Source organism: Panthera onca, chromosome A1 (assembly GCF_046562875.1).
Source record: "Panthera onca isolate mPanOnc1 chromosome A1, mPanOnc1 haplotype 2, whole genome shotgun sequence".
NCBI classification, from domain to species: domain Eukaryota; kingdom Metazoa; phylum Chordata; class Mammalia; order Carnivora; family Felidae; genus Panthera; species Panthera onca.
The window spans coordinates 206,898,521-206,925,994 of record NC_138339.1 but is presented as its reverse complement, the minus strand read 5'-3'; the positions used below and the strand labels follow the sequence as shown (position 1 = coordinate 206,925,994).

Below are 27,474 nucleotides of genomic sequence, written 5' to 3'. Positions count from 1 at the left end.
CCCGGCGGCGAGGCCCTGGACGCCGCTGCCGAGACGGAGCGCTGGGCTCGGGTAGCCCAGCTGGTCTCCCATCTAACTGATCTAATCAATGACTCTGAAGAGCTGGGGCTCCTGGCTCCGCCCCCGCCTGTCTCTTCTCCGCCTTCTATTGGGCGTGGGCCGAGGAGGCAGGGCCTTGTTCCTCACGCTGATTGGCTGGCAGGGAATCAGTATCAATGTTTAAGCGGCGGCGTGAGGTGAATAGAGTCAGTCAGCAAGAGGCGCTGGGGAGAGAGCTGGGACTGCGAGCCCGGCGGATGCGGCAGCGGCGGAGGGCGGCTGGGGAGACGCTACTCCAACTGTTGAATTTTCACCTTTCATTTCCTCCGATGCCTTGCTTGCGGAAATGGATTTATTTGCTTTGAAACCCGCACGTCTTTCGCAGGCTATGAGCTGATCCTGACAGGCACCAGATTAAACGAGACCACCCGTGACAGAAAAGGAGGAAAAAAAAAAAAAAAAAAAAAAGCCCTCCACAACGGACTGCACAATTAACTATGCACACCGGTGCTGGACTTTGTGAATAGAGAACATTGAGAGGAAAACCGTGAACTATGATGCGGGGCTAAGCTGTGAACGGTCCCTGGAATCCTGATTTTTTTTTCTTTTTTTTTTCCCCCTAAGACTCTGAAAGATTTGGGGGTTCCTCACGCCTAACCAAAAGGAAAGGTTTTTTGTTTCTTTGTTTTTTTTTTTAAATAAATAAGTAAATACACCTAGCAAAACAGACGTCTTGTTTTCCAGAGCCTCGGACCCCGGCAGAAAGAGGTAGAGTAAAAGTGCTGCTGGATTCAGCTACACCTTCCTCCTTCCCTCCCTCCCTTCTCTCTCGCTTTTTTTTTTTTTCTTTTCCTCCAAAACGTGGATCTGGCTTTTCTTTCCATAGAGTGAGTCAGAGAAAGCGGGAGGAAGAAGCCGCAACTAATGTCTGTGAAGGGAGGACCATGAGGCGAGAGTGAATACGATTCGTTCCACTGCTTGTGACTCATCGGGCAGATCGCAACACCTGCATTTCTGGATGTGTCATTCCCGTGCGTCGAGGCGCCTCGAGAACCCGAGATGATGTGTAGACAGACCCGTGCCTAACATCCCCTCGCAGAGAGGGAGCTCTCGGGGGAGGCGGTGGGCGCCCCTGGCTGGACCGCCGCGGCCGCAGCGCCTCGCCCCCTCCCTGCCCTCCTCGAGCCGCCCAGAGAGACTGTGAGAGAGAGACTGCAGAACGCATCACGCCAAACCTTGATGTGGCTCTTTCATCCAGCCCACTCCTACTATTAAAAAAAAAAAAAAAAAAAAAAAAAAAAAAAAAATTGACGGGAAGGAAAAAAAAAAAAAAAAAACAAAACCCGCACTTTATTCGCTTCGAATATCCACCACTTTTATTCCTCGCCAAGGTTTTCCTTTCTAGATGAAGAGGACTGGGAGGCAGGGCCATTGGAAGGAGATGCTGAATAGAAAGAAAAGAGAGGCACTTGACAGCCCAGCCCTGTGAATGCAGAGACTGTTTCCCTTCTAGCGAGAGAGACAGGGAGAGTGTGTGTGCGAGCCCTGGGAGGGTGGCTCCCCCTTCCTTTTTATTCCGCCTCCCCCTCCCCCTCCAGATCGGCACATCCAACCATGAGTTGCCTGTTGATTTCCTCTCGCCTGGGAAGAAAAGCAAACTGGAATTAAACTGCGTCGAGACAAGTCCTCGCTCTCGGGGAGAGAATGGGATGGTAGCGGCGGCTCCTGGCTCGGCGTAGAGAAACCACAGAGTGTGTGTTCCACGAACAGAGGCGGAGATAGAGCTATATATCCGCCCCCCACCCCCCTCCCAACGGACTCACACCGCAAACGCCGATCAGGCTGTGGCTTTCCGGGGAGAGCCTTTTCCGAGGAAGAGAGGGAGGAGCGTGGTGGAGGGAGGAAACTACAAATCGGGACACTAGTTCTTTGCGCTGCATTTCCTCCCCTCCCTTCGGCTGCTCGGAAAGGAGACAGAGAGAGAGAGAGAGAGAGAGGGAGAGAAAATACGCTTGGCTGGGAGATGCAGTCCGCCGCCGCCTCTGCCTCCGCCAGCAATGCAAGATTAGATCTCTAAATGCAGCAAAACACTGCCTGAAAACCCAACAGCCCGCGAAGCCAGCAGACATTTCCCAGGGCTCCGGCGAAGCTTCAAAATCTATCTGACTCTGTCTCCGCGGCTCCGCGTCCCCACCAGTTTCATCACAGGAGACGAGAAACAAGTAAGGATTTCACTTTCCCATCTGCCTGAAGACACACCTCCCCGCTGCCTCCCCCACCCGAGGTGAAGAGTATTCCGGCGGCTGCCGCGGGAGTAGATTTGCAGCGCCCTGGCGGGAGCCAGCAAAAGCTAAGGATTCTCGACCACCCCTTCTAAACGCGATTTCCGTCTTATCGCCGGCCTCATCGCTCAACTTCGAGTGGCCCCAAGTCCCGGCGGAACAGACAAAGCCCCGGGCTCGCCCCCCAGCCGCAGGGAGCCGCCGCCTTGCTCCGCGCCCCTGCAGCTTGGCTGCGCCGCCGCTTCTCGCCCGGTGCGGATGCTGTAGATCAACAGGTTCGGGGAACTTGAACGGAATAAGGAGACCGCCCGGTGCCGCAGCCCCGGAGCAGAGGGAAGGAAGGACCCACAGACTTGTGGCTCGTGTCGCGCGCGCACGCCGCGCCGGAGCCCCAGGCTGGCGCGCACCCACTCGCTCGCCCCTCCAGTTCGGCTGCTCCTGCCCCCACCCCACCGGTCTGGGATGTACCTTTCCATCTGTTGCTGTTTCCTCCTGTGGGCCCCTGCCCTGACGCTCAAAAACCTCAACTACTCGGTGCCGGAGGAGCAAGGGGCCGGCACGGTGATCGGCAACATCGGCAAGGATGCTCGACTGCAGCCAGGGCTTCCGCCCGCAGAGCGCGGCGGCGGCGGCGGCGGCGGCGGCGGCGGCGGCGTTGGCGGCGGCGGGCGAAGCAAGTCGGGTAGCTACCGGGTGCTGGAGAACTCAGCGCCGCACCTGCTGGACGTGGACGCTGACAGCGGGCTCCTCTACACCAAGCAGCGCATCGACCGTGAGTCCCTGTGCCGCCACAATGCCAAGTGCCAGCTGTCCCTCGAGGTGTTCGCCAACGACAAGGAGATCTGCATGATCAAGGTGGAGATCCAGGACATCAACGACAATGCCCCCTCCTTCCCCTCGGACCAGATCGAGATGGACATCTCGGAGAACGCTGCCCCCGGCACCCGCTTCCCTCTCACCAGTGCACATGACCCCGACGCCGGCGAGAACGGGCTCCGCACCTATCTGCTCACGCGCGACGACCACGGGCTCTTCGCGCTGGACGTCAAGTCCCGCGGCGACGGTACCAAGTTCCCTGAGCTGGTTATCCAGAAGGCGCTGGACCGCGAGCAGCAGAACCACCACACGCTTGTGCTGACCGCCCTGGACGGCGGCGAGCCGCCGAGATCCGCCACCGTGCAAATCAACGTGAAGGTGATCGACTCTAACGACAACAGCCCGGTCTTCGAGGCGCCTTCCTACCTGGTGGAGCTGCCAGAGAATGCCCCGCTGGGCACCGTGGTCATTGATCTGAACGCCACCGACGCCGACGAGGGTCCCAATGGCGAAGTGCTCTACTCCTTCAGCAGCTATGTGCCTGACCGCGTGAGAGAGCTTTTCTCCATCGATCCTAAGACCGGCCTGATCCGTGTCAAGGGCAACCTGGACTATGAGGAGAATGGGATGCTGGAGATCGACGTGCAGGCCCGAGACTTGGGGCCCAACCCCATCCCAGCCCACTGCAAGGTCACTGTCAAGCTCATCGACCGCAATGACAACGCGCCGTCCATCGGTTTCGTCTCCGTGCGCCAGGGGGCGCTGAGCGAGGCCGCCCCGCCCGGCACCGTCATCGCCCTAGTGCGGGTCACTGACCGGGACTCGGGCAAGAACGGGCAGCTGCAGTGCAGGGTACTGGGCGGAGGCGGGACGGGCGGCGGCGGCGGCCTGGGAGGGCCCGGAGGTTCGGTGCCCTTCAAGCTTGAGGAGAACTACGACAACTTCTACACGGTGGTGACCGACCGCCCGCTGGACCGCGAGACACAGGACGAGTACAACGTGACAATCGTGGCGCGGGACGGGGGCTCGCCTCCACTCAACTCCACCAAGTCGTTTGCTGTCAAGATTCTGGACGAGAACGACAACCCTCCTCGTTTCACCAAGGGACTGTATGTGCTGCAGGTGCACGAAAACAACATCCCAGGAGAGTACCTGGGCTCAGTGCTCGCGCAGGACCCCGACCTGGGCCAAAACGGCACAGTGTCCTACTCCATCCTGCCCTCGCACATCGGCGACGTGTCCATCTACACCTATGTGTCTGTGAACCCCACCAACGGGGCCATCTACGCCCTGCGCTCTTTTAACTACGAGCAGACCAAGGCTTTTGAGTTCAAGGTGCTCGCGAAGGACTCGGGGGCGCCCGCGCACTTGGAGAGCAACGCAACGGTGAGGGTGACCGTGCTAGACGTGAACGACAACGCGCCGGTGATCGTGCTGCCCACGCTGCAGAACGACACCGCTGAGCTGCAGGTGCCGCGCAACGCCGGCCTGGGCTACCTGGTGAGCACCGTGCGCGCCCTTGACAGCGACTTCGGCGAGAGTGGGCGCCTCACCTACGAGATCGTAGATGGTAACGACGACCACCTGTTTGAAATCGATCCCTCCAGCGGCGAGATCCGCACGCTGCACCCCTTCTGGGAGGACGTGACGCCAGTGGTGGAGCTGGTAGTGAAGGTGACGGACCACGGGAAGCCCACCCTGTCCGCGGTGGCCAAGCTTATCATCCGCTCGGTGAGCGGCTCCTTGCCCGAAGGTGTTCCTCGGGTCAACGGCGAGCAGCACCACTGGGACATGTCGCTGCCGCTCATCGTGACTCTAAGCACTATCTCCATCATTCTCCTAGCGGCCATGATCACCATTGCCGTCAAGTGCAAGCGCGAGAACAAGGAGATTCGCACTTACAACTGCCGTATCGCCGAGTACAGCCACCCGCAGCTGGGCGGGGGCAAGGGCAAGAAGAAAAAGATCAACAAAAATGATATCATGCTGGTGCAGAGCGAGGTGGAAGAGAGGAACGCCATGAACGTCATGAACGTGGTGAGCAGCCCCTCCCTGGCCACCTCCCCTATGTACTTCGACTACCAGACCCGCCTGCCCCTCAGCTCGCCCCGGTCGGAGGTGATGTATCTCAAACCGGCCTCCAACAACCTGACTGTTCCTCAGGGGCACGCGGGCTGCCACACCAGCTTCACGGGACAAGGAACTAATGCAAGCGAGACCCCTGCCACTCGGATGTCCATAATTCAGGTAAGAGGCTGTTAGCATAACTCGGACTTGACTTTATTGCTGATTTTGGAGCTGTCCTGAAACCTTTGGAACAGGACAAGCCGCACTGCCAGCAGCAGTGAGGGGGAAATTTTTAAATGAAGATGCTTCCCGCTTTTGCCACTCCGTGCACGACATCCCCTATACATAGCCCCTCCCATGTTCATAGTTTAAAATCTCAAAGATGTGAATGTCTTACTTCGGTTGTATTTTAAAGATTATTTTTATAGGTTTAAAAATGTTAGCAGTGTTCAGGATTTAGAGTTTATTTTTTATTCGCTGCTCTACATTTCTCTCAGTAACAAAGGATTCCTAGAGTAAAAAAAAAAAAACATGTTTTAGTGAAATTTGCTTTTGAATTCTATTTAAAAATCGGACCAACAATGAGAGAAATGTACGCTCCAATATTCAGAAGTTAACTTCTTCAAGTACAAAATAGCAACCGCTCAGAATTCCAGAGCCTGAATCTGAGCTAAGTTTTCACTCCTCCCCCCCCCCCCCAAAAGTCAGTTTTACATATTAAAAAGTGTTTTAAGGAACATGAGTCATACTTTTTTCTTCAGCGGAAACTGCAGCATAACGCCTTAGTGTGCTTTAAACTTTTAATATGCCAATTTTGCTCTGAAGCTCTTTCAAAAATTCGAGTTGAGGTAGGCTCTGGATCATGACCAGTAACTGTCGATGAAAAGTTTATAATTATTTTGTCCTGGAGTTTTCCCGATCTATTTCATTGAGAAAGCAACAGAGTATACCCAAGAGTCACAGACTCATTTTACACACGGTTGAAAACAGGAGGCAAAGTTGGCATTAAAGGCACTTGATGCACCAAAAATGCATGTAGTCTGCATACTGTGTACTTTCAGTATTTTTAAGTGGTCTTTAATATATTTTAGATTGTATAATCCAAAGTTACTGATGTATTTTTTCAAAACCCTAAATGAAGGACCCATCATAGATTCTAACAGTAGCAGGTAACTATACTTTGCCTAACTTCTTTTATCAACTATTAAGTTGTGTCACAGGAAAAACTTAATGCTTGCTTATTATAAACGCATGTTGCCACAAATTACTCTGGATGGGCACTACTTGAAATTCAAAATTGAGTTTAACTAAAAGTGACACTTTGGGAGGAAGATTAGTTTGGGGCAAATGAAGTTAATTTGTTCATAATTTTATGCTTTGAAAAGCAAATACCCTTTAATGACACTTGACTCAGTAAATGTTTTTATTACTAAAATGAATAGTAAAATATCACAACCTTATCTTTTCTAACATGATAAGTGTGACAAATGCTAAAAGTTGGCAAAACATATTTTCTTATGATAGTTAATGTCCTTGTAAAGCAGACTCTTGTAATCGATGCTACTGAATACTAAAGTATTGATTGTAGTATTAAATCCCACTTTTTACAGTGTCTACTATATACCATTTATTATGATTTTTTGATGTCTATATAAGACTGAACGAAAAATATCTCCCTTGGAAAATATTGTGGTTTCTATGAAAGTCTCCCGTGACTGTGTAAAACTTATTTATGATAATCTCCTTAGGGAGGTATGTTAAAATATATAGTCATACATCCTCTGCAATCATTTTATGTATACACACGTTATATACCTTATATTCATGTCATTGACAACTGTAAAGTTATCACAGAGGGTTAATGCTTAATCTTCCATTCCAAGTGCTGGTAGTTGAATTCTTATTTAGGTTCCAGTAACAATGAAGTTGGTACAGTAGAATTATCAGCAAGCCTGATTCCTTGGTCAGATTAGTGAGAAACGAATTTGGATGGGAGTATCCAGAAGGTTTTGAAGAACAGGGGTGCCTATACTGTATTTACACCATGCTGTTCTTTAAGATGTTCATTGCTTGAGGAATGGATGATGGTGATGATTCCTACTAGCAGTAAAACTTAAGCCAAAGAAAATCTCGTACATGCAGGGAAAGAGACAGATAATTTAAAAGTAAAACAAAGGGCACACTTCTTGCCATTCCCTTTTTCTAGAATTTTAGTCCATGCCATGAAAACCCAGAAAAAGTTTCAGTTTTAAGTTCTTGACATTTTTTTCCAAGGTGACTCGATTTCCCATATTGTTTCCGCCCTAGAAATATCCTTGCTGTAAACTGTTAAAACAGGCAGTCTCTCTTTCTCTTTTTTTCTGCTGAGTTTTTACAGTCTTATAAAGAACGCTTTGTAAGTTCCTAATATGTTAACTTCCTCCTAAATATATCAGGCTTTCCTCAATGCCTATTATAGAGAACAGAGTAAATTAACTATAGTGACCCTCCTTTTTTTCTTTCTTTTTAAACTAGTGCACTGCAAACACTTTGTGCTGAAGTGACATGCTTAAATTGAAGTGTTCAGGTATCCATAATCTTGTTTCAGAGTGTATTTATTAGTGTGTGCATTTAACACAGCCTGCTAAGGAAGCACACTGCTAATCTCACACGTATTTCTGAAGGTAGTATTTTAATCCACAGAGTGTACTGGGACAAACAGCTGCTAGGTCTCGTTTACCTTTACTTCCCAGCAATTTCGTGCTGTTTAGAAGGCACGCCGGGTATTTTCATTGATGGAATGACAGTATTTTGTAATTGTTTTGCAATACACTGGTAAAGATGGGCGTTACAAAATTTAAATATTTCAAGATGTAAAAGACTCATATTACAGCTTAAATTAAGATTCATTTAAGTATCGAATGATATTGTGAGTCTCAGGGTCTAAAATTTTAAGGATGAGATCTGTAGGTTCTTGAGCATGAGAGTATTTTTATTAAAAATGAATGCAAAACAATCCGGTAAGCTGGTTACACATGTAACCATATGTAGAAACAGTGGTTTGTGAAAAGGGGTTTTATTTCAGGTTTTCTCCAAGTTTTTCAGGTGAAGTAAAGTCAGTCTATGAAGTTTTAAATAACAGACTAGAGATTAAAATAGCCTCAATAATGTGAATCATAATACAACATTCTTGTAATGAAATATTTTACTCATTTTAAAGCTATAACACAGATTTCGAAAAATAGCACAGATTTGGTGGGAGGTAAGGCAAATAGATTGTTATACAAATTTATAAATGTGCTTTTCATAGGAGTAATTTCCATGTGAATTATTTCATATGTTAATATGAGAATCTAAAATCAAGTAGAGATCATTGCTAATTGTCACGATTAACTACATATCGAGGCTTATCAAGAATTATTTGTTCAGTCTCAGGGTAACTTCTCAACAGGTGTTTTCAAAGAAGGCCTGGCTGAGAAGAGAGTGGGGATTTCTTCACTATTGGGAGAATTTCCAGTTTTGTTTGAACATCTGTGTTTTCAGATTTTTCTATGGCACTACTGAAAGCATTTCAATATGATCTCAAAGAAAATATATTGAGCCAGCAGAATAAGATCTGCTAAAATACATTTTAAAAAATAATACATTCTACATTCTCACGTGGTGTTTTACAGTTCAATTTCAAAAGATTCACATTAGGATTGACCTTAGGCTCTTTGTGCTAGAAAGAGAAAATCCTTTTGATATATATGCATGGCCTTTTCAATAAAAAGGAATTAAACACATGGCGAATATAGTCAATCCAAATATATAAAAATGAGATTGCAGCATCCAGGACTAAAGTAGCAAAGCATAGACAATAAACTCAGTATTTTAGAATGAAAAGGTGAAAGAAAAAGTATATCTTTACTAGCAACATTATCCGTTGTCTGCCTTTAGTCCCACTTCTCTAATGCAAGAGATTCTTGACTATAGGAACTCCAATGAGCTCCCAAGACCATGATCCTAAAATTTCATATTCTAGTATGTCAGTGATTTCAATAACAAACATGAAAAGTGTGAGCAATTTCTTTCTTCATTTAAAATTCTGAGGATATTCGTCCACAGTGTTGTTCTAAGAGGACACAGTTTGATTAGTTACATGCATTCATTTCCATAAACATTATATACATCTCTATTTATAAGGGTAATGGTGGGCTGGATAGGAAGGGGATGTCTCTGTCCTACTGCATGTCTCCAAGAGTATCTTGTCCACTTGTCTTTCTTTTTGTAATTTATAGATGATAGCTTTAAATTTCTACTTTAAATTAACATGAGTACACAATCATAAAACATTTTTTCTATGCTACCATATATTGAAATAGTATAAAGTACAAAAATACTTGATTAAAAAAATCAGCCATCAAGGCGATTTGAGTTTCTTTGCAGAAGAGTTTAAAATTCAAATTATTTTTATCATTTTTAATATATTGTTAGTTTTCATGTAAGTTTTGTGTGCACCCATGAAAATCTCAGCTCCATGGTAAATTTGAGTACATTTCTTTATTTTATAATAAATGAAAACACAAAAGTTTTTTAACTATATGAGCTAGGAACCTGATAATCTTAGTTTTACTATTGGTTGATATAACTACTCATGGGTAATAACTTCTTCATCCATTAGTTTTTAGTTTTCAATAAAATTTCCAAAATTCCAGCCAGGTAAAATACTTCATCATTTTTACACTGAGATGATTATTCATCAGTCTTTTTAAAATGTAGGAGTAAGGTAATTGAGTGTATGAGTGAGTTTATAATTTTACTTAAGTTCTGTGAGTGAGTTTTATAATTTCAATAAATATTATCATATTCAAGCCTACATGGAAGATTTTTGAATTTTATTCTTGGCATCTTAATATTATTTAAGGCTGTGTGTGATCATGAAAGTTATCAGAACATAAAAGAGTATGTCCTAAAATTCCAATCTCAATTGCTTGATCATATTTTTTAGTCACACACAAAAAAATTTCCAGTTTTTAAAACATTGTCACCTATGACTACACTGTTCAAGCCGCATAAAAAAATTAAAATAAATAAATACGAAGGTAATTTCTAGAAACTTTTCTTAATAAAGTTGAAGTTATACATTATTCGCATTTTACAGTGCATATAGATGTATATATGTGGTTAAAATAAATTGGTTACCCTTTAAATAATCTCAAATATCTCTCCTAAGGGACTTAAGAAATATACATATTTTAAAATAAAAAAAACTTTGAAAATCTCCAGATAATTATTTAATACTATTTACAAATATAATATTTATATTTTCTTATGTTTCACTACCACTGTCAGGTTTCAAGTTTTTTTACTTATTAAGCAGCACTTAGTTAGTGCTGCTTATGTAATACAATGCAATAGAAATATATCTATAAAAATAAAAGGTATAAATTAAGAAACTATTTTATGTTAAGAGTAATAAAGGTTTACATGTACTTATTACAGTGAAGGTTGGCTCTGGCTATATTTATGAAAATGTGAACAATAAAACTTCTTGGCAAAATTTATGTGTATCCATGTATATATGTCTTTATATTTCCCAAATAATATATATAAATACTCAAGCACAAATATTAGCCCATTTTATATATATTTTTTAATTCAAAGGCAGCTCTCCTCTTTTTAAGGATGAGCACCAACCTTTATTTTTTCTTTGGAAATATATGTAAACTTGATTGTACCGTTTTCAAACTTCAAACATTTTGAAGTTCATTAGAGCCAGGCATTCTAGAACAGAGGAGAAGTTGAGGAACTACTGGTCTTCCATGGACAATAGGTTGGAGTTTATGTAGATTAAGAGAAAAAAAATTCATCTAGGTTCTGAGTCTTCCAGGACGATAGTGGGATGGCTGGAGGCATTGTGAGAATATACACCTTGAGCTCTGATAATGAAACAACCACAGGAGGAAGATGAAGCCACTTAAATGGGTTCATGCCAGTTAGGAAGTAAAACTTAACCCCCTTATGCTGAGGTGTCTTGCAATACACTCAATAATGGGTAAATTCTTACAAATGCACCTGCTAATTATGATATTAGTCATTGCTCCAGAATGTATTCCCCTCAGTGATACTTCTGTTTAATAAATCCCACAGGGAATTATCTTAAAGTCATATTTTAGCAAAGTCATTAGGGAAGGTTTTAGTTATTTATTTTTTTGTACCGAATTCCTTTAACCAATGACTGCATACTTGTTAGAGAATGGCGTGAAGTTCATTTTACCCATCAATTTGAAGACACTGACTTCTGCCACCCACCTACAAAACACTTTCAAAGTTCATCAGACCTACACTAATCTATTGTCAACCTATTTTAGTAAAGGAGACGTTGACAAGAATTTCCTTCAGTGGCACACGGTATTTTACAGTTAGTCATAGCTTTCACCACTAGCTTTGACAGTGATATATTGCTATCCTTTGGTCTCCTGAAATAAATTATCTATAATAAAGAAGTCCTTAATGACATCAACTTTCCCTGCTGTGACTAAGCAGAAGTTTGCTTGTGCTTCCTTGCTACTGCAGAAGTACAAGTTCAGTATTTTTAAGGTAAAGGGAAAAAAAGGACAAAAATACAGATGCAAAACTGTGACTGTGTGGGTGGCCTCTTTCACTTGTATGCACAAAGTTCTTCCAGCGATAGACTGTAAAATTGGTTTCAGATAGTGTTTGAGAGAATCTATTGATATACATGTGACACACTTCTATCTGTTCTGGTCCTACTGACATTCTGATTACTAGTATTTGTCGGCCTTCCCCTGGATCTATTCCAGGCAGTTTTATTGTAGTGAAATGGCTCTTACAGTTCATTGAACATCTAGCATAACTGTGCTGAATATGATTGGCGCGTTTGCATATATTTATTCAAAAAATAAGGCAGTTAAACAGCATAATTATGGGAAAATGAATCATAACAATAAAAGACCATTTAAGTTAACAAGCTTTGTGATCAAAGGATAAATACAGGTTGGATAAATGAGACTTTAGATGTAGCTAATCTACATAAATAGACTTTGGTTTGATTAGAGGAATAGAATATATTAAAATAATTTAATGGTATTAAAATGCATTTTTAAGCCATTTTGAAATATTTAAACACTTGTATTCTTTTCTTTATATTTCTGTTCAATAATATAGTCAAGAACCATAGTTATGTTAGATGCAAAATGAGCAAGATGCAGATAAAAGTAATCATGTAAGCCTGTATGAACAATGTTTAATATTTTTTAAACAAGTAATGTTTCTGATTGATTTTTAATTAGTGGAACACATTAAAGGGACTATATAAAGGACAATTTCTTATTTACTCTCTTTATCAGCTAAAAGCAGCCTTTGTAGAATTTGATAGTGAGAGCATTAAAACTCTATTTAAAGTTTTCAAAGCTATGCCTTTGTGTTTTGTAAATATATACTGTTTTTAAGAGACATCGGTTACATGTTTGTAAATTATATTAATACATACTGTAGATAATGAGTTTATAGTCAGAAAAGTTCATATATATATATATATATATTAAATAACAGATTAAACTTACAATGTGACTTTTTAAAAAGTTTTTATTTATTTATTTTGAGAGAGAGAGAGAGAGAGAGAGAACGAGTGGGGGAGGGGTAGAAAGAGAGGGAGAGAGAGAGAATCTCAAGCAGGCCCTGTGCTGTCAGCATGGAGCCCAATGCAGGGTTCAGTATCATGAACCCAACCATAAGATCATGACCTGAGCCAAAGTCAAGAGTCAGATGCTTAACCAACTGAGCCACCCTAGTATCCTTAAATAAGTTCTTTCTAACAAGTATGGTTCTTTAGATATATTTTCTTCAGAAAGATATATTCTTTCTTCTTGGCGATGACTTTTAAAAAATGTGATTTACACATAAGTCATCAATTGGTATACCTCTTTCCAGTATTTCTTCCTGAATCTTTAATATTGCTGAGCAATGATTAGATTACAGTTATACCTAGACTTTCCATGCCCTCACATTCAATAAAACCCAAGTTGAAATGTACACATATTTCCTAAATTCCAGTGGCTTACTTTTATAAAGCAGAAATGCAACAGGTATTTTATTGTAGGCAGAAATGGTCACAGTGGTTTAAATGTCTTTCTTATTTCTATAGCCCAATTTTACACTATCAATGTCTTAGATAAATTCTTAAATATTTATTTGCAGTATGAACACTTGCATCAGTTTTGAAATGATAGTTTTTGCCCTCAAGATATGTTACTTTTCAATTCACCGACCCCAGTATAAATGCCTTGCTTAAAGCTGTTTATTTTATTTTTCACACAGCATATTTTATCAGAGTATACTGAGATTGTTTTGTGATTGAACATTCAAAAGATTTTTTTGCTATTTCACCAGAGCAATTCCATATGCAAAACTGATACTTATACAAGAAATTCACCTATGATTACCATGCGAAGCATTATGTTACCAGAGTGTAAAGTGGCCAGCATGTGCTTTTTGCCAATATCTCCATTTCAGTAGATGAGATCACGATAAGGAAATAGAATGTTTGAGACATAACATACTTAAAATCTCAGCAAAATTTACTAAGAAAAAAACATTTTTTCTTTTAGTGTTTGGAGGAAAAAGGGAGTTAGCTCCAAAAGGGGATATTTTCCAGCTCAAGCCTGATTATTACTTAATGATATATCTTTATAGAAATATTTGTCATAGAAACTTTCCAAACAACCTTAAAAATAATTTGATTTCCATGGTTCCTCAGCAAAATCCAGGATATTGTCTAAATATTGGTGAATTCTAATGTGGTGTCTTCTTGGGGCACAAAGTCTTGCTTTCTATTTCACTTTTGCAGTTTTGCATCTATTTTAAAGTAGTTTATCCCAAATCAACTTATTGCATTAAGAAGGTGAATAAGAGGATCTATAAGTCATGAAAAATAAACAAGAAATCAATCATTTATCTTTATTATCATTATCATTAAAATAGAATTAAAGGTTACATAGAATTTATATAATTTCTATAAAATCTATAATTTATATAATTTCAAGGCAAGATAGTTGATTGCTTTTTTTTATTATTATTTTAAGCTTTGTGTGATCTGCTGTCACATTAATGAACTTGTGTTTTGTTTTAAGCCAGTGCCTAATCTCTTATTTTAATCTTAGTTGATTTAATAAGAATTTTCTGATTAAGAAAGTTTGGCGATACACTTGACAATTGACTCTTACTTGGCACGGTATGCCTGGTTTGCAATTTAAAAAAAAAAACAATGATAATATGTTGGTACTAATGCATGAATTGTTGTAGAGTAAGAAGATTATCGAGTGTGTGTGTGTGTGTGTGTGTGTGTGTGTGTGCGTGTGTGCCTGTGTGTATGAAAAATAGCATTTTAATACAACACATAGATTGAAATAAAAAGTCTATAACTTTGCACTTTTAGTATTGGCAGATGCATTGATAATTGTAATTATTAGCTACGTTTCCAGATCCTGACCTTCTAGGAAAGCTAGTATTTATCTCTAGATGATAATAAGACAGGAAATAAGTGAACTATCCTATTAAATCCCAGTCGGAGGAATTTATAAGGGTTATTGGCAAAAGCCTATTCTACAGTGTGGCCCTGATCAGATGTGCCAGTAACAACAAATGAGGCTATATGCCTAAGTGGAGAGAAACTAAAAGAACTAAAAGACAGTGAATGCATTTAAGAATTTTTTTTTTTTCTGATTTTGAGCAATAGACTTTTTACGATTTTTTTTTTTATAATCAAGACAATTACATAGTAATTTGGGTTAGAATGCATGCCTAGTTCCCCATCTCAAAACCCAATTTGTTACCACCTGTGGCTATTTCTATTAAAAAAAAGAAAGAAACATAATTACTATGAGTCTCAGCAGTCTTAGAGTAAATTTTTGCAATTACAATACCTCCCTCGGGCAGATGTGTGAAAATGGCAGATTAATTCCTGCCAGGATCTTTCTGTTCCTCCTGCATTTTTAGGTTTGGTGTTACCTGCTTATTAGAGCGGCTCTGTTTGCTCTGGTTAAGGGTTATGTCAGTGTTTCCATAGTAAATCTCTAGAAATAAAGATCCACAAGTCAGCCATTAAATTTTGCCTTAGGTGAAAAGTTGACATGTAACGTTTTAGCGAAGGGGTAGAAAATATTTCCCATCACACTCCTCTGTTGGCTGGTTAAGTTTGAAGTAAATGGTAGTAAGACCATTTGGCAGTGTCGGAGAAAGCAGGACAGGTCGGGAGGTAAAAAGAAAAGCACCTTCTTTGAACTATAAAATACTATGTAATCAGCAGAAGTCAACGAAAATATTTTTCTTCTATGCTTGATCCTAAAGCTACTTAATGCATAAGAGAAACTGGAAGACTAACAGATTTAACACCCTACCTATTTTCATTCATTCCTTCTTTGGTTGTGCTATGTAAACTTTGTTTCTATAAAGATCTAATTGATCTACACACAAAATGATGAATATTAGTAAGTGTAAACAGTTTTAAAACTCTGGTTCAGCGTTATAAGTCTCTCTTAGCAAAGCTAATTTATCACAAAGCAACTTAAATAGCAGAATATTGGAAGACAGAGACCATATACGTTTGCTTGTTTCTGTAGTCGGGAGAACCTAAGATGGTTTGTAATACATAGAAAGCACTTAAAAAATACGGATTCTTGGTAATCCTATAATCATTAATCAGTCATGAGCTGGAGTTTAGATTCAAACCTAGAAATGAGGGAGGCCAAAGTTGAAGATATTATTCATATAAACATGCTGGTAAACAATTTATTTGAAGGTGGCACGTTTTGATAATTTTATGTATAATTTTTACCTTTGTAATAACTACAATGAAAATTCCTATACAATTCTATTGATAGTGACATAAGTTCTGAATTTGTTTGTATCTCTCTCTCTCTCTCTAGAAATATATATATAACACACACATATATATGTGTATATATAAGTGCATTAATATATTTGTTCTTGATATACAGTATATGATATACAGTATATAGATATTTACAGTATATAAATATACATATATACAGTATATGGATATACAGTATATAGATATATAGTATATAGATGTATACTGTATATCAAGAACAAATGCTGTTGGTAAGAGCATATCTTTTATCTTTTGTCCTATTCCTTGAAGTGCTTTATACAGTATTAAAACCACACAATTCAAATATTATGTCTCTTTGTTAAGGCTTTAAGAATCACACAGCTCTAGCAAATTATTAAGTAACTAATGTGATCCTTTTTTCTATATGACATTTTTAATGAAATGAGATTATAAGCCATAAATAGTAATGTGGGGATTACATTTATTTGTATTTGTTAATATATAATTTTATGATTTAATCACTTTGGTACCAACCGGTTGCCATCTGATATTGCAAAAAGAAAATCACCATGGGCAATTATCAATGTGTATAATAATAATAATAACCCAACTACAAAACTTTTCTCAAAATCTCAGAATCTATTTCATGTAGGTGGTATGAAATTTTTATGCATATATTGAGGAAGCATAAGCTAAGCATTCATGTAAACAGTATGCTACCCATTTCATTATTGTTATTTAAAATATGTAACCTGCAGAGCTGTTCAATACATAATCATCAATTCAATTAAAAAATAATTAAAAAGCTCTTAATTAAAATAATTTACTACTTTTAAGCTGTTTTAGGACTTATTTACTATTTTATCTGAATTTTAAACTTTAACTGCAAAATCTTTATCAAACAATAAGAAGGTTTGATAGAATAAAGCCTTCAAGCAGAATGAGCTTTCAAACCATATTAAAAATTTAATTATCTCCACTAGCCAGATAGTTGGGATACAAAATTAAAGAAAAAAATAATAGGAAGGAGCAGAGAAATGACATTTAAAAAGTTTAGGATTCATTGTCAATTACCATTCGAAAAGAGGAGAAAACTTTCTGAGAGATTATAGTGTTAAATACCATATAAGATACACCAACGAATAATAAGTTTTCAAAGGGGACATTTATATCTACAATTACCCAAACATTATAGTTTGAGCCCATCTGTAAATTTACTCTGGAATATTTGGCATGTTGGGGAAAGAAGGCGTAGCGACAGTGGGTGCTGCTTTCTCCTGACCGGATGCCAGTCTGGGTCTTGCTGTCCTGTTACTAAGAGAAGTCTGAGAACCAGGAGCAGATCAGTAAATGGGAAACTGGGCCTGTAATGTTCCATAATCTCTCTGAATTTTACTCATTTCTTTGTATTTTTTCTTGAACTATCACACATGCTTTCTTTTAAGGAATACAGTTTAGAAATCTACTAGAAATGTGACTTCTAAACAATACTGGTAAAATGGGAATGTCCTACAGGTTTACCAGGTTTCATGCATTTATGTTAGTCTTCACATGAAACCATATGATCTGAAAACATATATCATTTGTTTAAAAATTCCAAAAAGTTGTTTGAATATTTGGAAAGTATCATCAAAACATATAATTTGAAACAAAAGAAAAGGAATTGTTACATATGCCTTACTCACATGACTTGTTCTGATTCTTTTCTTCTTATTCTTGCCATCTGGTCTCTTTTCTGTGATATCCATTCCGAAAATATATTTTTACAGGGATACCTTAGGAACCTTGTATATTTACATCGAATGTAAATATTTTTAAAGAACTCAGATATATATATTCAGACCTGAGGTGCCTAGAGTTGATTCCTATAGTGGAGCAATATAAGAATGGGTTGGATTAAAATGGGTTGGATTCAACAATATTATGTTTAACATTATTAAAGTGCATTTAATAAATGAGAAATTTTTGTTGGTTAGTTAAAATAAAAAGCTTCTTGGATTCCCTTTCTTCTAGATTTCTTTTTTATAAATGTTTTTATTTATTTTTGAGAGATAGAGCATGAGTTGGGGAGGCACAGAGAGAGAGGGAGACACAGAATCTGAAGCAGGCTCTAGGATCTGAGTGGTCAGCACAGAGCCCAATGCTGGGCTTGAAATTGTGAACTGCGAGATTGTGACCTGGGCCGAAGTCGGACGCCCAACCGACTGAGACACCCAGGCCCCCCTCCTTAGTTCTAGATTTAAAAACATAAAAATTGGGGGCACCTGGGTGGCTCAGTGGGTGGAGCACTGGACTCTTGATTTCAGCTCAGGTCGTGATCTCATGGTTTGTGGATTCGAGCCCCATGTTGGTCTTTGCTGGAAGCACGGAGCCTGCTTGGAATTCTTTCTCTCCCTTTCTCTCTCTCCTCCCCGTTCACTCTCGATCTCTCTCTCACACACACAAAATAAATAAATAAACATGAAAAAATATTTTAAAAAATTGAAATATTGGTTTTCTTTTTTATAAAAGTAATTAAATAAACCTTTCCATAATTCCTTCTTTTTGTTCTTCATGCAAAAATGTGCTCTATTGAGATATAGTAGAGATAAAATCCTCCATCTACAATTCCTGAAAACAGAACATTTCATTTTTTTTTTTTTTAAGTAAACTCTCTGCCTGACTTAGGACTTGAACTCATGACCCCAATATCAAGAGTTGAATGCTTTACCGACCGAGCCAGGCAGGTACCCTTAGACCATTTCATTTTTTGTCCTCTTGATAAAACCTTCCTCTATATTTATTTATGCTTATGCAGGTCAGAGAAATAGACTAATGTATCTGTTTATAGCATAAGGAAAATAAATTTATAGTTAATCTTATCCAACAAATACCTTATAATTATTTTCATTACAAATTTCCCATTGAGCCTCAGTGGACTTGGGCTTCATTTTAAGTACTTATCATTTAACTGGAGAAATCAAATCTCCAGGACACATCTGTTATTTAATGATATTAGAGTTTGGATTTTGTTTGGTGTAAGTGTAGGATTGTGATGGAAGGGCACTAGGGGTGGGAGAGGAAAGGAGCTCTGATTCAATATCCCCAGGTAATATGATATGAATAATTGGAAAATGGAGATATCATTTCAGTTGGTTAATTGTAATAAACCTATTATCTTGTTAGAGCATTAAGGTAGAATCAACATGTTGGGAAACAGATAAAAGGTGCAAGAAAGCATTTAAAATTCAATCATTAGGTTTCATTGCACCCATCTGCTCCCAGGAAATATAATTGGAAATTCGATTCATTGACCTTTAGCTGCCATTTTGGACCACAGTTTCAAAATCTATGTTTTCAAGTTGGACATTTGAAGTTAATTTGATAAGAGCCATATTCGGTACATTTTTAACCCAATTATGTTTTTGAACAATATTTAGAAAAAATAAAATCAGGCTTAATGTGCTGGTGTATATATGACAAAGAGTCAGCATAGTTATTTAATCCTGGATCTAGTTAAAATAACTGATGTTCAAATTCATTAAGGTTTCAATTAACTAGAGGGACCGCTGAACTTTTTACTGTTATTTTATGCATGAACTCCTGCTTCTCATTAATTATTCTCTGGGTCCATATTATACTACATTTATACTTACAACATCCAATTATGCTAAAATTACATACCATGGTATTAAAAAAACAAAAGCAATATATAGTATTTCAGGTGGTTATCCTGAATTTAAAAAATTTTTCCTCCCCCTCACTCCCTCTTGGCAACATAAGTATGACAGCACAGAATCTTCCCCGAATATTGCCTACGTCCTCATTCAGAAGAGTTACATGATAAAATTATATGCATAACACGAGAGATACATTATGTAAATTGACCATCATTTCTTGTCAGCATTTGTGTACTGCTCTGCTCGCTGAAGTTCATGTAACTTGGAAAAGAGTCATGATTAGACAGGTGTTTCTTCAGCCTATGAGATCAAGTTTCTGAAATATTTATATGGTGGCGAGCCAGATGTACACAGATTAACCTTATAATCCCATTTCACAGCTTTTCCAAATACTTGGAAACTTGTTAAGTATGAAGCTGATTATTCTGGCAGCGTTATCTCCATTAATAGGATTCAGATCTTCCTTGTTTACAAGCCAATGCTGCTAATATGATCTAGTATATTAAATCAACAGAGAAACAGAAAAAGTAGAATCCATCCAAGGGCTAATTGACAAGGAAGTCTGTTCTAAAGCTTTTTAATGTGTTTTTTATTGACTTCATAATAACAGAACACACGTAGCGCAGGCGAATGATGTAACTGGGCTACTATGCTACTATCATTTGGGATGAAGTAGTTATTTATCAGATTCTTCATGCTTCTATTGTAATGTTGATATAAGCCACATAAGACTGTGCATCTGCCCTTTACAAATATTCCCTTCGACATCATCTCGATTGGAAGGCTTACTGTCATTTGACGTGTGAAATTATTTTAAATGCACTCATCTTTTTTTTAATGAATAGAGGCAACACAGAGTAATGTAATAGTATGTCATGATTTTCATTATGCTTATTTATTGGTTCTGCAATAATAGACGGAGACCTTATTGTTACACATTCAGCTTGAGCTATTTATGCACAGTGCTAGTAGGTGCACCATTTCATATTGTTATGTTCTGTCCTCTCAAGAAAAGAGGTATCAGGAGCCTTAAATTAGACTACAGGAAGAGTTTTATACTTTGTCTTTTTTATATTAAGTGTATAGCTTTTATAAACTACCTCACTCTGCTTGAATAAACTCATGCTCCTTCAGAGACAGGAAAAACCTATTTTTCAAACTATGTATGACAGCCTGATTCCATTTTCAGAAGAAGGAAGGAGAACGCAGGCCCTCAGCAAAGAGAAGAATTCTTCCACTTTTTCACTTCTTTGGGGGACAAATTATCTACTTTGTGTTTCATATTTGTACGTAATGTGTCTAGTGCACGTAAAAGAAGACATAATATTTCTTTAAACCTAGGATTAAGTGACCCTTAAAGAATAGTTTTTCAAGGACAATTGAAATGTAAATATATGAGATTTGGGGGCCCTTGAATTTTTGGCTCCGTGACAGATATCCTAAAGATGAAGCTACTCCATTGAGACTGTGCCTCTGGACCTGTGTAGTTGAGAGCCAGGCACCGCTAGTGTATTGCCTTTTGGATTTCAACTACTCTAACATTGAACTGGGAGTTTGTAGTCAGCCTCCAGGGATGAATTGGCTACATTTGACTGCAGGGCCACTTACTCCTTTCCTATTTGATTTTTACCAAGTCAATAGTTTCCCTAGAAGAGATTTTACTCTCAGGAATAACTGCAACTATTCCAAAACTCTTCTATGCAAGAAGATCCATGTTTCTGCATTTAAAATAACTTCAGGTTTTCGGTCCAGTATGTGTGTCTTTGAGTTTCTCTCTTTCTGGTTTTTCCCAAACTTAAATGACTATATTTTTTTCCTAATTTTAAGAGGAATTTTTACTGCAAAACTTCCACTAAAAAACCATACCTAAAACAGCACCTGGTGTATAGTAAGAACTCATTACATGTTTGTGGACTGAAAATAGAGAAAGTTGCATTTAAAAAGTTATAATTGCTTATAATTTAGTACTCAGAGGTAGTTATTGCTAATCTTTTGTTGTTCAGACCCACAATCCCTTCTCTAAATAAAAATCCAAAGAACTTAGATCTGAACTGATTTAAGATTATTTTTAATCTTTACTTGTCCCACTTAGTGTTAATATCAACAATTTTTTTTTTTTAACTGAAGAAATACTAATATGTTTAAATTTGAGGTATTGTATCAGTCTCTGCTGGGATGGGCCATACATGACATGTAGAACAAAATGTCATTCTGAGATATGGAAGACTTAAGGATTACAAAACATGTCTGAGTGCAAGGATTTTGAATAAGGGATTATAAACCTGTCTATCTTCCCATGCTGTAATGTGCAAACACATGCAGGACACACGACTAGATTTTGCCTAAAAATATAAATGTCTCATCCATAGACACTATTCCATGTCAACAATGTGGTTTCATATTATCTGAACAATAATGGAATTCTGGGCCAATTAATGGATAATTCATTTAGTCAGTTCCTCCCTGATTGATGGTTTGAGTCTTTACACTGAGATTCAATTCCCAAGGTTCTTGGTCTAAAAAAAAAAAAAAAAAAAATTAGCTTTTCTGTCCAGAGTAAGATGCTTAACCTTTATTTTTTTTTTTTCTGGTTTCTTATTAGGTGTAATAATATTTGTTCCTCATAAAATTGTCATAAGAATTAAAGATGAAATATGATTATGCATATAAAGGATATGATCAATACTAAATTTTGAATGAATATTAACACATACAATTATTATTGTTAACAGCAAATGATGTAACACATGGAAGCAGGTAACTGATATGCAGACATATTCTCCATAAAAATAATATTTCATGTTAGCAATTATGCAAGAGTACAATTTTAAACCAGAATACTTACGATTATAAAAAAGTAATTTTATTAGAATGCTAATTTATTTATTTTTATTTTTTTAATATTTAATATTAAATATTTAATATTTAATACTTAATATTTATTTTTATTTTTTAACGTTTTTTATTTATTTTGAGACAGAGAGAGACAGAGCATGAACGGGGGAGGGTCAGACACAGAATCCGAAGCAGGCTTCAGGCTCCCAAAGGTCAGCACAGAGCCTCACGTGGGGCTCAAATTCACGGACCGTGAGAACATGACCTGAGCCGAAGTCGGACTCTTAACAGACTGAGCCACCCAGGCGCCCTGAATGCTAATTTATTTTATTCCAAATTTCAGTTTATACCTCTTTAAACCAGGATTGGTTACTTTGTTCTAAATGCTTTTTTTCTTAAAGGTTATTTATTTATTTCGAGACAGAAAGAGAGCAGGGGAGAGGCAGAAAGAGAGGGAGAGAGAGCGAATCCCAACCAGGCTCCACACTAACAGCATGGAGTCTGATTTGGGGCTTGAACTCACGAACTGTGAGATCATGATCTGAGCTGAAATCAAGAGTCAGACACCTAACTGACTGAGCCACCGAGGCACCCTTGTTTTAAATGCTAAATAGACATTTTAAAAAGTGATCAATTTTTGATAGACTGTCTTGCAAAAAAAATAATTTGCAGATATTTTAAACTTCTTAAACCACCAAAGTGAACTCTGAAGTGGAAAGATGTTAAGTCTTCTTTCAGAACAGTGCTTTTCATGCAGAAAGAACTTGTGGTAAGTAAAGCTCACCCCAGGTAGAAACTGAAGAGAAGTTTTCACAAAAGAACTGTTGTAGAGCAATGAATACGAGAGAGTTAGAGACATATGATAACATCTGATTTCATTTACACTTCTTTTCATGTGAGAAAATTGAAGCACAGAAATATTACTCACATATATACAGCTAGCAAGAAATAGAAAATTAATGTCATGTGACTCAGAGTTTAGGGTTTTTGTTTCTATACCAGTTGGGATATCATGTTTGGCCTGCATTCCTATGGAGGTATTGATGGAGTATGAAAACATCCTACAGCATGAATAATTGCTACTTTGAGTAGTGAAACTTAGTTCCTAGAAGGCAGGTCAATTTGGAAAAGAATTCTTTAAGGCCTTCATATATTAAGCCTCACATCTCTGCTGGGACCTATGTACGTACGACACATTGCCACAAGATCTTTCCAATTGATAGCCAGCAAGTAGTTTCAAGAGGTTCTGTAAGTTGGTCTTATAGAGTGAAAATATTTCCAGATTTTGGAGACTCCAGAAGCAGATTCTCAGATTCTCAGATTTGATCATAGAACTGGCTTTGATTCTTGTATTTGAACCAAAGCTGTCCAGTAGACCTCATTGCTTTCCTCAGTGTTTATTATGATTCAGAGCTGAACAATTGCAGGAACAAAGCCATTCGGGAAGGCGGGGGGGTGTGACCTGGTATCAGAACTCTGTAGGGAGCATTGATTAACAAGCATTATTAGAATGAAAGTAATAAATCTGTAAAATACATCAGACAGTGATAAATAGTCTAGAAAGCAAAGCACAATACTCACAAAAGGGAGATGGGTCATACAGGACTTGCAGGATTTTATTTGAAAGAGTGTGAGATTTTGAGTCAAAAGAAACTTATTCCTATTACTTACTCATAAAGGGACCTCCAACTAGCCTTTCATGAATTCCATAGGCCTCAGTTTTTCCACCCATAAAATAGAAATAATTATAATGGTTCCACTTGGTGAAGTTGAAAGGAAGTTTAGATTTGGAGAGGTTGAGAAACACTGACAAAATCACCCTGTAAAATATGTAAGGAAGCACAGGAGACAAAGGACCAAGAACGGAAGAGTTCTTTTCTCTGGGAAAGAACAGGTTACTTACTCTTATTCTAAGTACACTCTAGAGGAACTTGTAATACACTTCAGGAAACTTAATGTGCCTAAGTACATTTTGTTTTCAGGTGTTCCCATGATGGTACTGTTTGCACAGTTTTAAGTAGTTTGGAATTGAATATAAACATGCTGCAAATCACCTAACACTGAAATCCACTTAAAAAATATGAACAATTTTTCAATCAGGCAATTTCCAAATGGATACTCTGGGAGAGAAGTCTGTGTCCCACAGAAGATGAAAATAACTTGTGTGTTTTCTTGTTTTTTTAAACTATGACCTAATTAAACATAGTGTATATGTGAAAATGCCTCATTAGTATTTTATCTACAGGAGTGAGTAGACTAAAAATTTTAATTATAACATTAAGAGGTGAGACTTAGTTTTTCTAAGCCAAGAGCCTGCAACTTTTCCTATTAAGGATCAGATAGTAAATATTTAGGGTTTGTGGGCCATATAGTTTCCATCAAAACTATTCATCTCTGCCATTGAAGCATGAAAACAGCCATCGACAACATGTAAATGAAAGGGCATGGCTGAGTTCCAATAAAACTTGATTTTCAAAAACAGATAGTGGGCCTTACACCATTTTTGTAAGGTATGATTAACTGTTAACATTTCTTAATTTCTTTCCGTTTGTGTATTTATAAAAAAAAAAAAAAACCGAAAAACCTGTACCATGTAAATTACAAATAACCTCTAACAAGATCAAGATATTTGTCTGTTGTTTCAAACTAGATATGGAAGAATGCAGGCCTATTATCTCATGAAATGATTGTCTGGGTAAGCCCGCTGCTTTTTCCAGAGGAGAAAAATTCTTAGCACTGAAGTGTCCAAGCAAAGAAAGCTGGGGATACTTGAATTAGGTATTAAGTGTCAGTCTGATAAAGACTAGAGATATTTCATTTCATTTTGTGCTAATGTTTAATTAAAAATCTGTTAGCATTAGTAAAGACACTTAGCTTTATTTTAATTTCAGGTATGAATACCAACCTAAAATAGACTCTTTCCATTGAATCATACATTTTGAATGCGATACTTATTCCTGTATTTCAGAGGGAAAAATGATAAATATTCTAGTAATCTAATACTCATAAATTTGATTAATAATTAATTTCTTCTTCAAACTTAGGAATGCCTTTACTTTGTTAAAGTCATATCTCAGGGCAGATCTTCCAAATTCCCTGTATATTATCTCCTAAGTTTTTGTAATTGTACTCTTACATTACTCATTTTGTTTTTCATTACAATGGATATTTTTTTCTGGAAAATTTAAAGTTTATTTATTTATTTTGAGAGAGAGAAGGAGAGAGAGAGAGAGACTGAGAGAATCCCAAGCAGGCTCCTGTTGACACAGGTCTCAGTCTCCCAAATCATGAGATCATGACCTGAGTCGAAATCAAGAGTCAGACACTTAACTGAGACACCCAGGTGCCCCTGAAAATTTAAATTTGTATATATTTTTTGTTGTTTTGGAAGGGGTTAGTAACTTATCTTTGAAACCCATGCAAAAGACCAGGACCACAAAATTCCCCCAAAGTAATTATTTAAAATAAATAATTATTTACTAATTATTATAAAATAAATTGATTGGTTGGCTGTTTGCATGAATTGTTGCTCATAAAGTTAAAAATTCTCAGGGTACCTGGGTGGCTCAGTTGATTACATCAGACTTTGGCTCAGGTCATGATCTCACAGTTTGTGAATTAGAGGCCTGCGTTGGGCTCTGTGCTGACAGTTCAGGGCCTGGAGCCTATTTTGGATTCTGTGTCTCCCTCTCTCTCTCTGCCCCTCCCTTGCTTGTGTTCTGCCTCTCTTTTTGCCCCTCCACTGCTTGTGCGCACTCTCTCTCTCTCAAAAGTAAATAAATTTGAAAAAAAAAAAACTTCCTTTTATAAAGAGTTAAAAATTCTTTATTAATGTGCTAGAGGAGGGGCACCTGGGTGGCTCAGTCAGTCGAGCGTCCGACTTCGGCTCAGGGCATGATCTCACAGTTCATGAGTTTGAGCCCCACGTTGGGCTCTGTGCTGACAGCACAGAGCCTGGAGCCTGCTTCGGATTCTGTGTCTCCCTCTCTCTCTCTCTGCCCCTAACCCACTCGCATCCTGTCTCTGTCTCTCTCAAAAATAAACATTAAAAAAAATTTAAATTTTAGAGGAAGGAAAAAGTAAGAAAGGTATTTAATCCTTCAATTTCACCTTGAATTCCTTCTATTTTTTTTTTTTTTTTTTTTTTTTTACTATTAGGAACTGGAATGCACCTATACAGGTGATGAGTTGAAAGGCAGATGCAAAATCAGACAGGAACCTGATCTTGCTGATATTTTTTTTTCTTTCATTTGCAAAATTTAACTGATTATTTGAATAATAATAGACTTTATCTTCTGATCAACAATGTTATTTGGAGGAGGAAGACTGGTGAACTGTGTGTACCAAAATCATTGTATCTGTAATGTTTTAAACTTTAGTGTATTTTGGAAAAAAAAAAACAAACTGATGATATGTGACAGACAGTTTGGTTTTTAAATTAGTTACTTAAATTAGTTATTTATATCTTTTAAATTAGTTATTTTTGGGGAATTTTCTTTAATGATTGGCTACATGTAATACTTTGAATTTCTTTTGCACTTTAAAAGGTAAGTGTTCAGAAGTGCCTATTTTGACAATTTATATGACTGTCATGATGGTAAGTAATCATACAGTTAAGCCTACTGCTTGCATTAGACTGTTTGATAATACACGGCCATTATTACCTTTTTATGTTACTGGCCAAAGGAAGAAAATCTAGTTATTGGAGTTATATGCAATGCTCAGCATATTCAAATAATTTAATGTGCAAGTATGGAAAGGTAAACGTGCATACTCTTTCAGTGAGTTGTCTTATTAGTACGGGGGATGGTAGTACTATTTTTGCTTGGTGTGTAACGTAATTTTTAAAAGCATTTCAAGTCAAGTTACATTCATTTCTCATTAACTTAGTTCTGAAAATGTTGGGATGGATCCTGATTTTTCTCTATTTGCCAGAGAGGTA

General features: G+C 38.3%; 1 protein-coding gene across 5 annotated transcripts in view; it reads left to right on the top strand.

Annotated features, from left to right (window-relative positions):
- Window positions 1–231: 231 nt before the first annotated feature.
- The window catches only part of PCDH17 (protocadherin 17), a 99,928-nt gene continuing 72,685 nt past the window's right edge, over window positions 232–27,474 (top strand). For 4 of the 5 annotated variants that reach the window (XR_009611396.3, XM_060637040.3, XM_060637042.3 and 1 more), the window contains exon 1: window positions 232–5,384. Coding sequence is in view for 4 of the 5 variants with exons in the window: in XM_060637040.3 (XP_060493023.3) it covers window positions 2,784–5,384 (2,601 nt within the window). In the remaining variant the exon portion in view is untranslated. The remainder of the gene's footprint in view (window positions 5,385–27,474) is intronic. The other variant, XM_060637039.3, reaches the window with a different exon arrangement.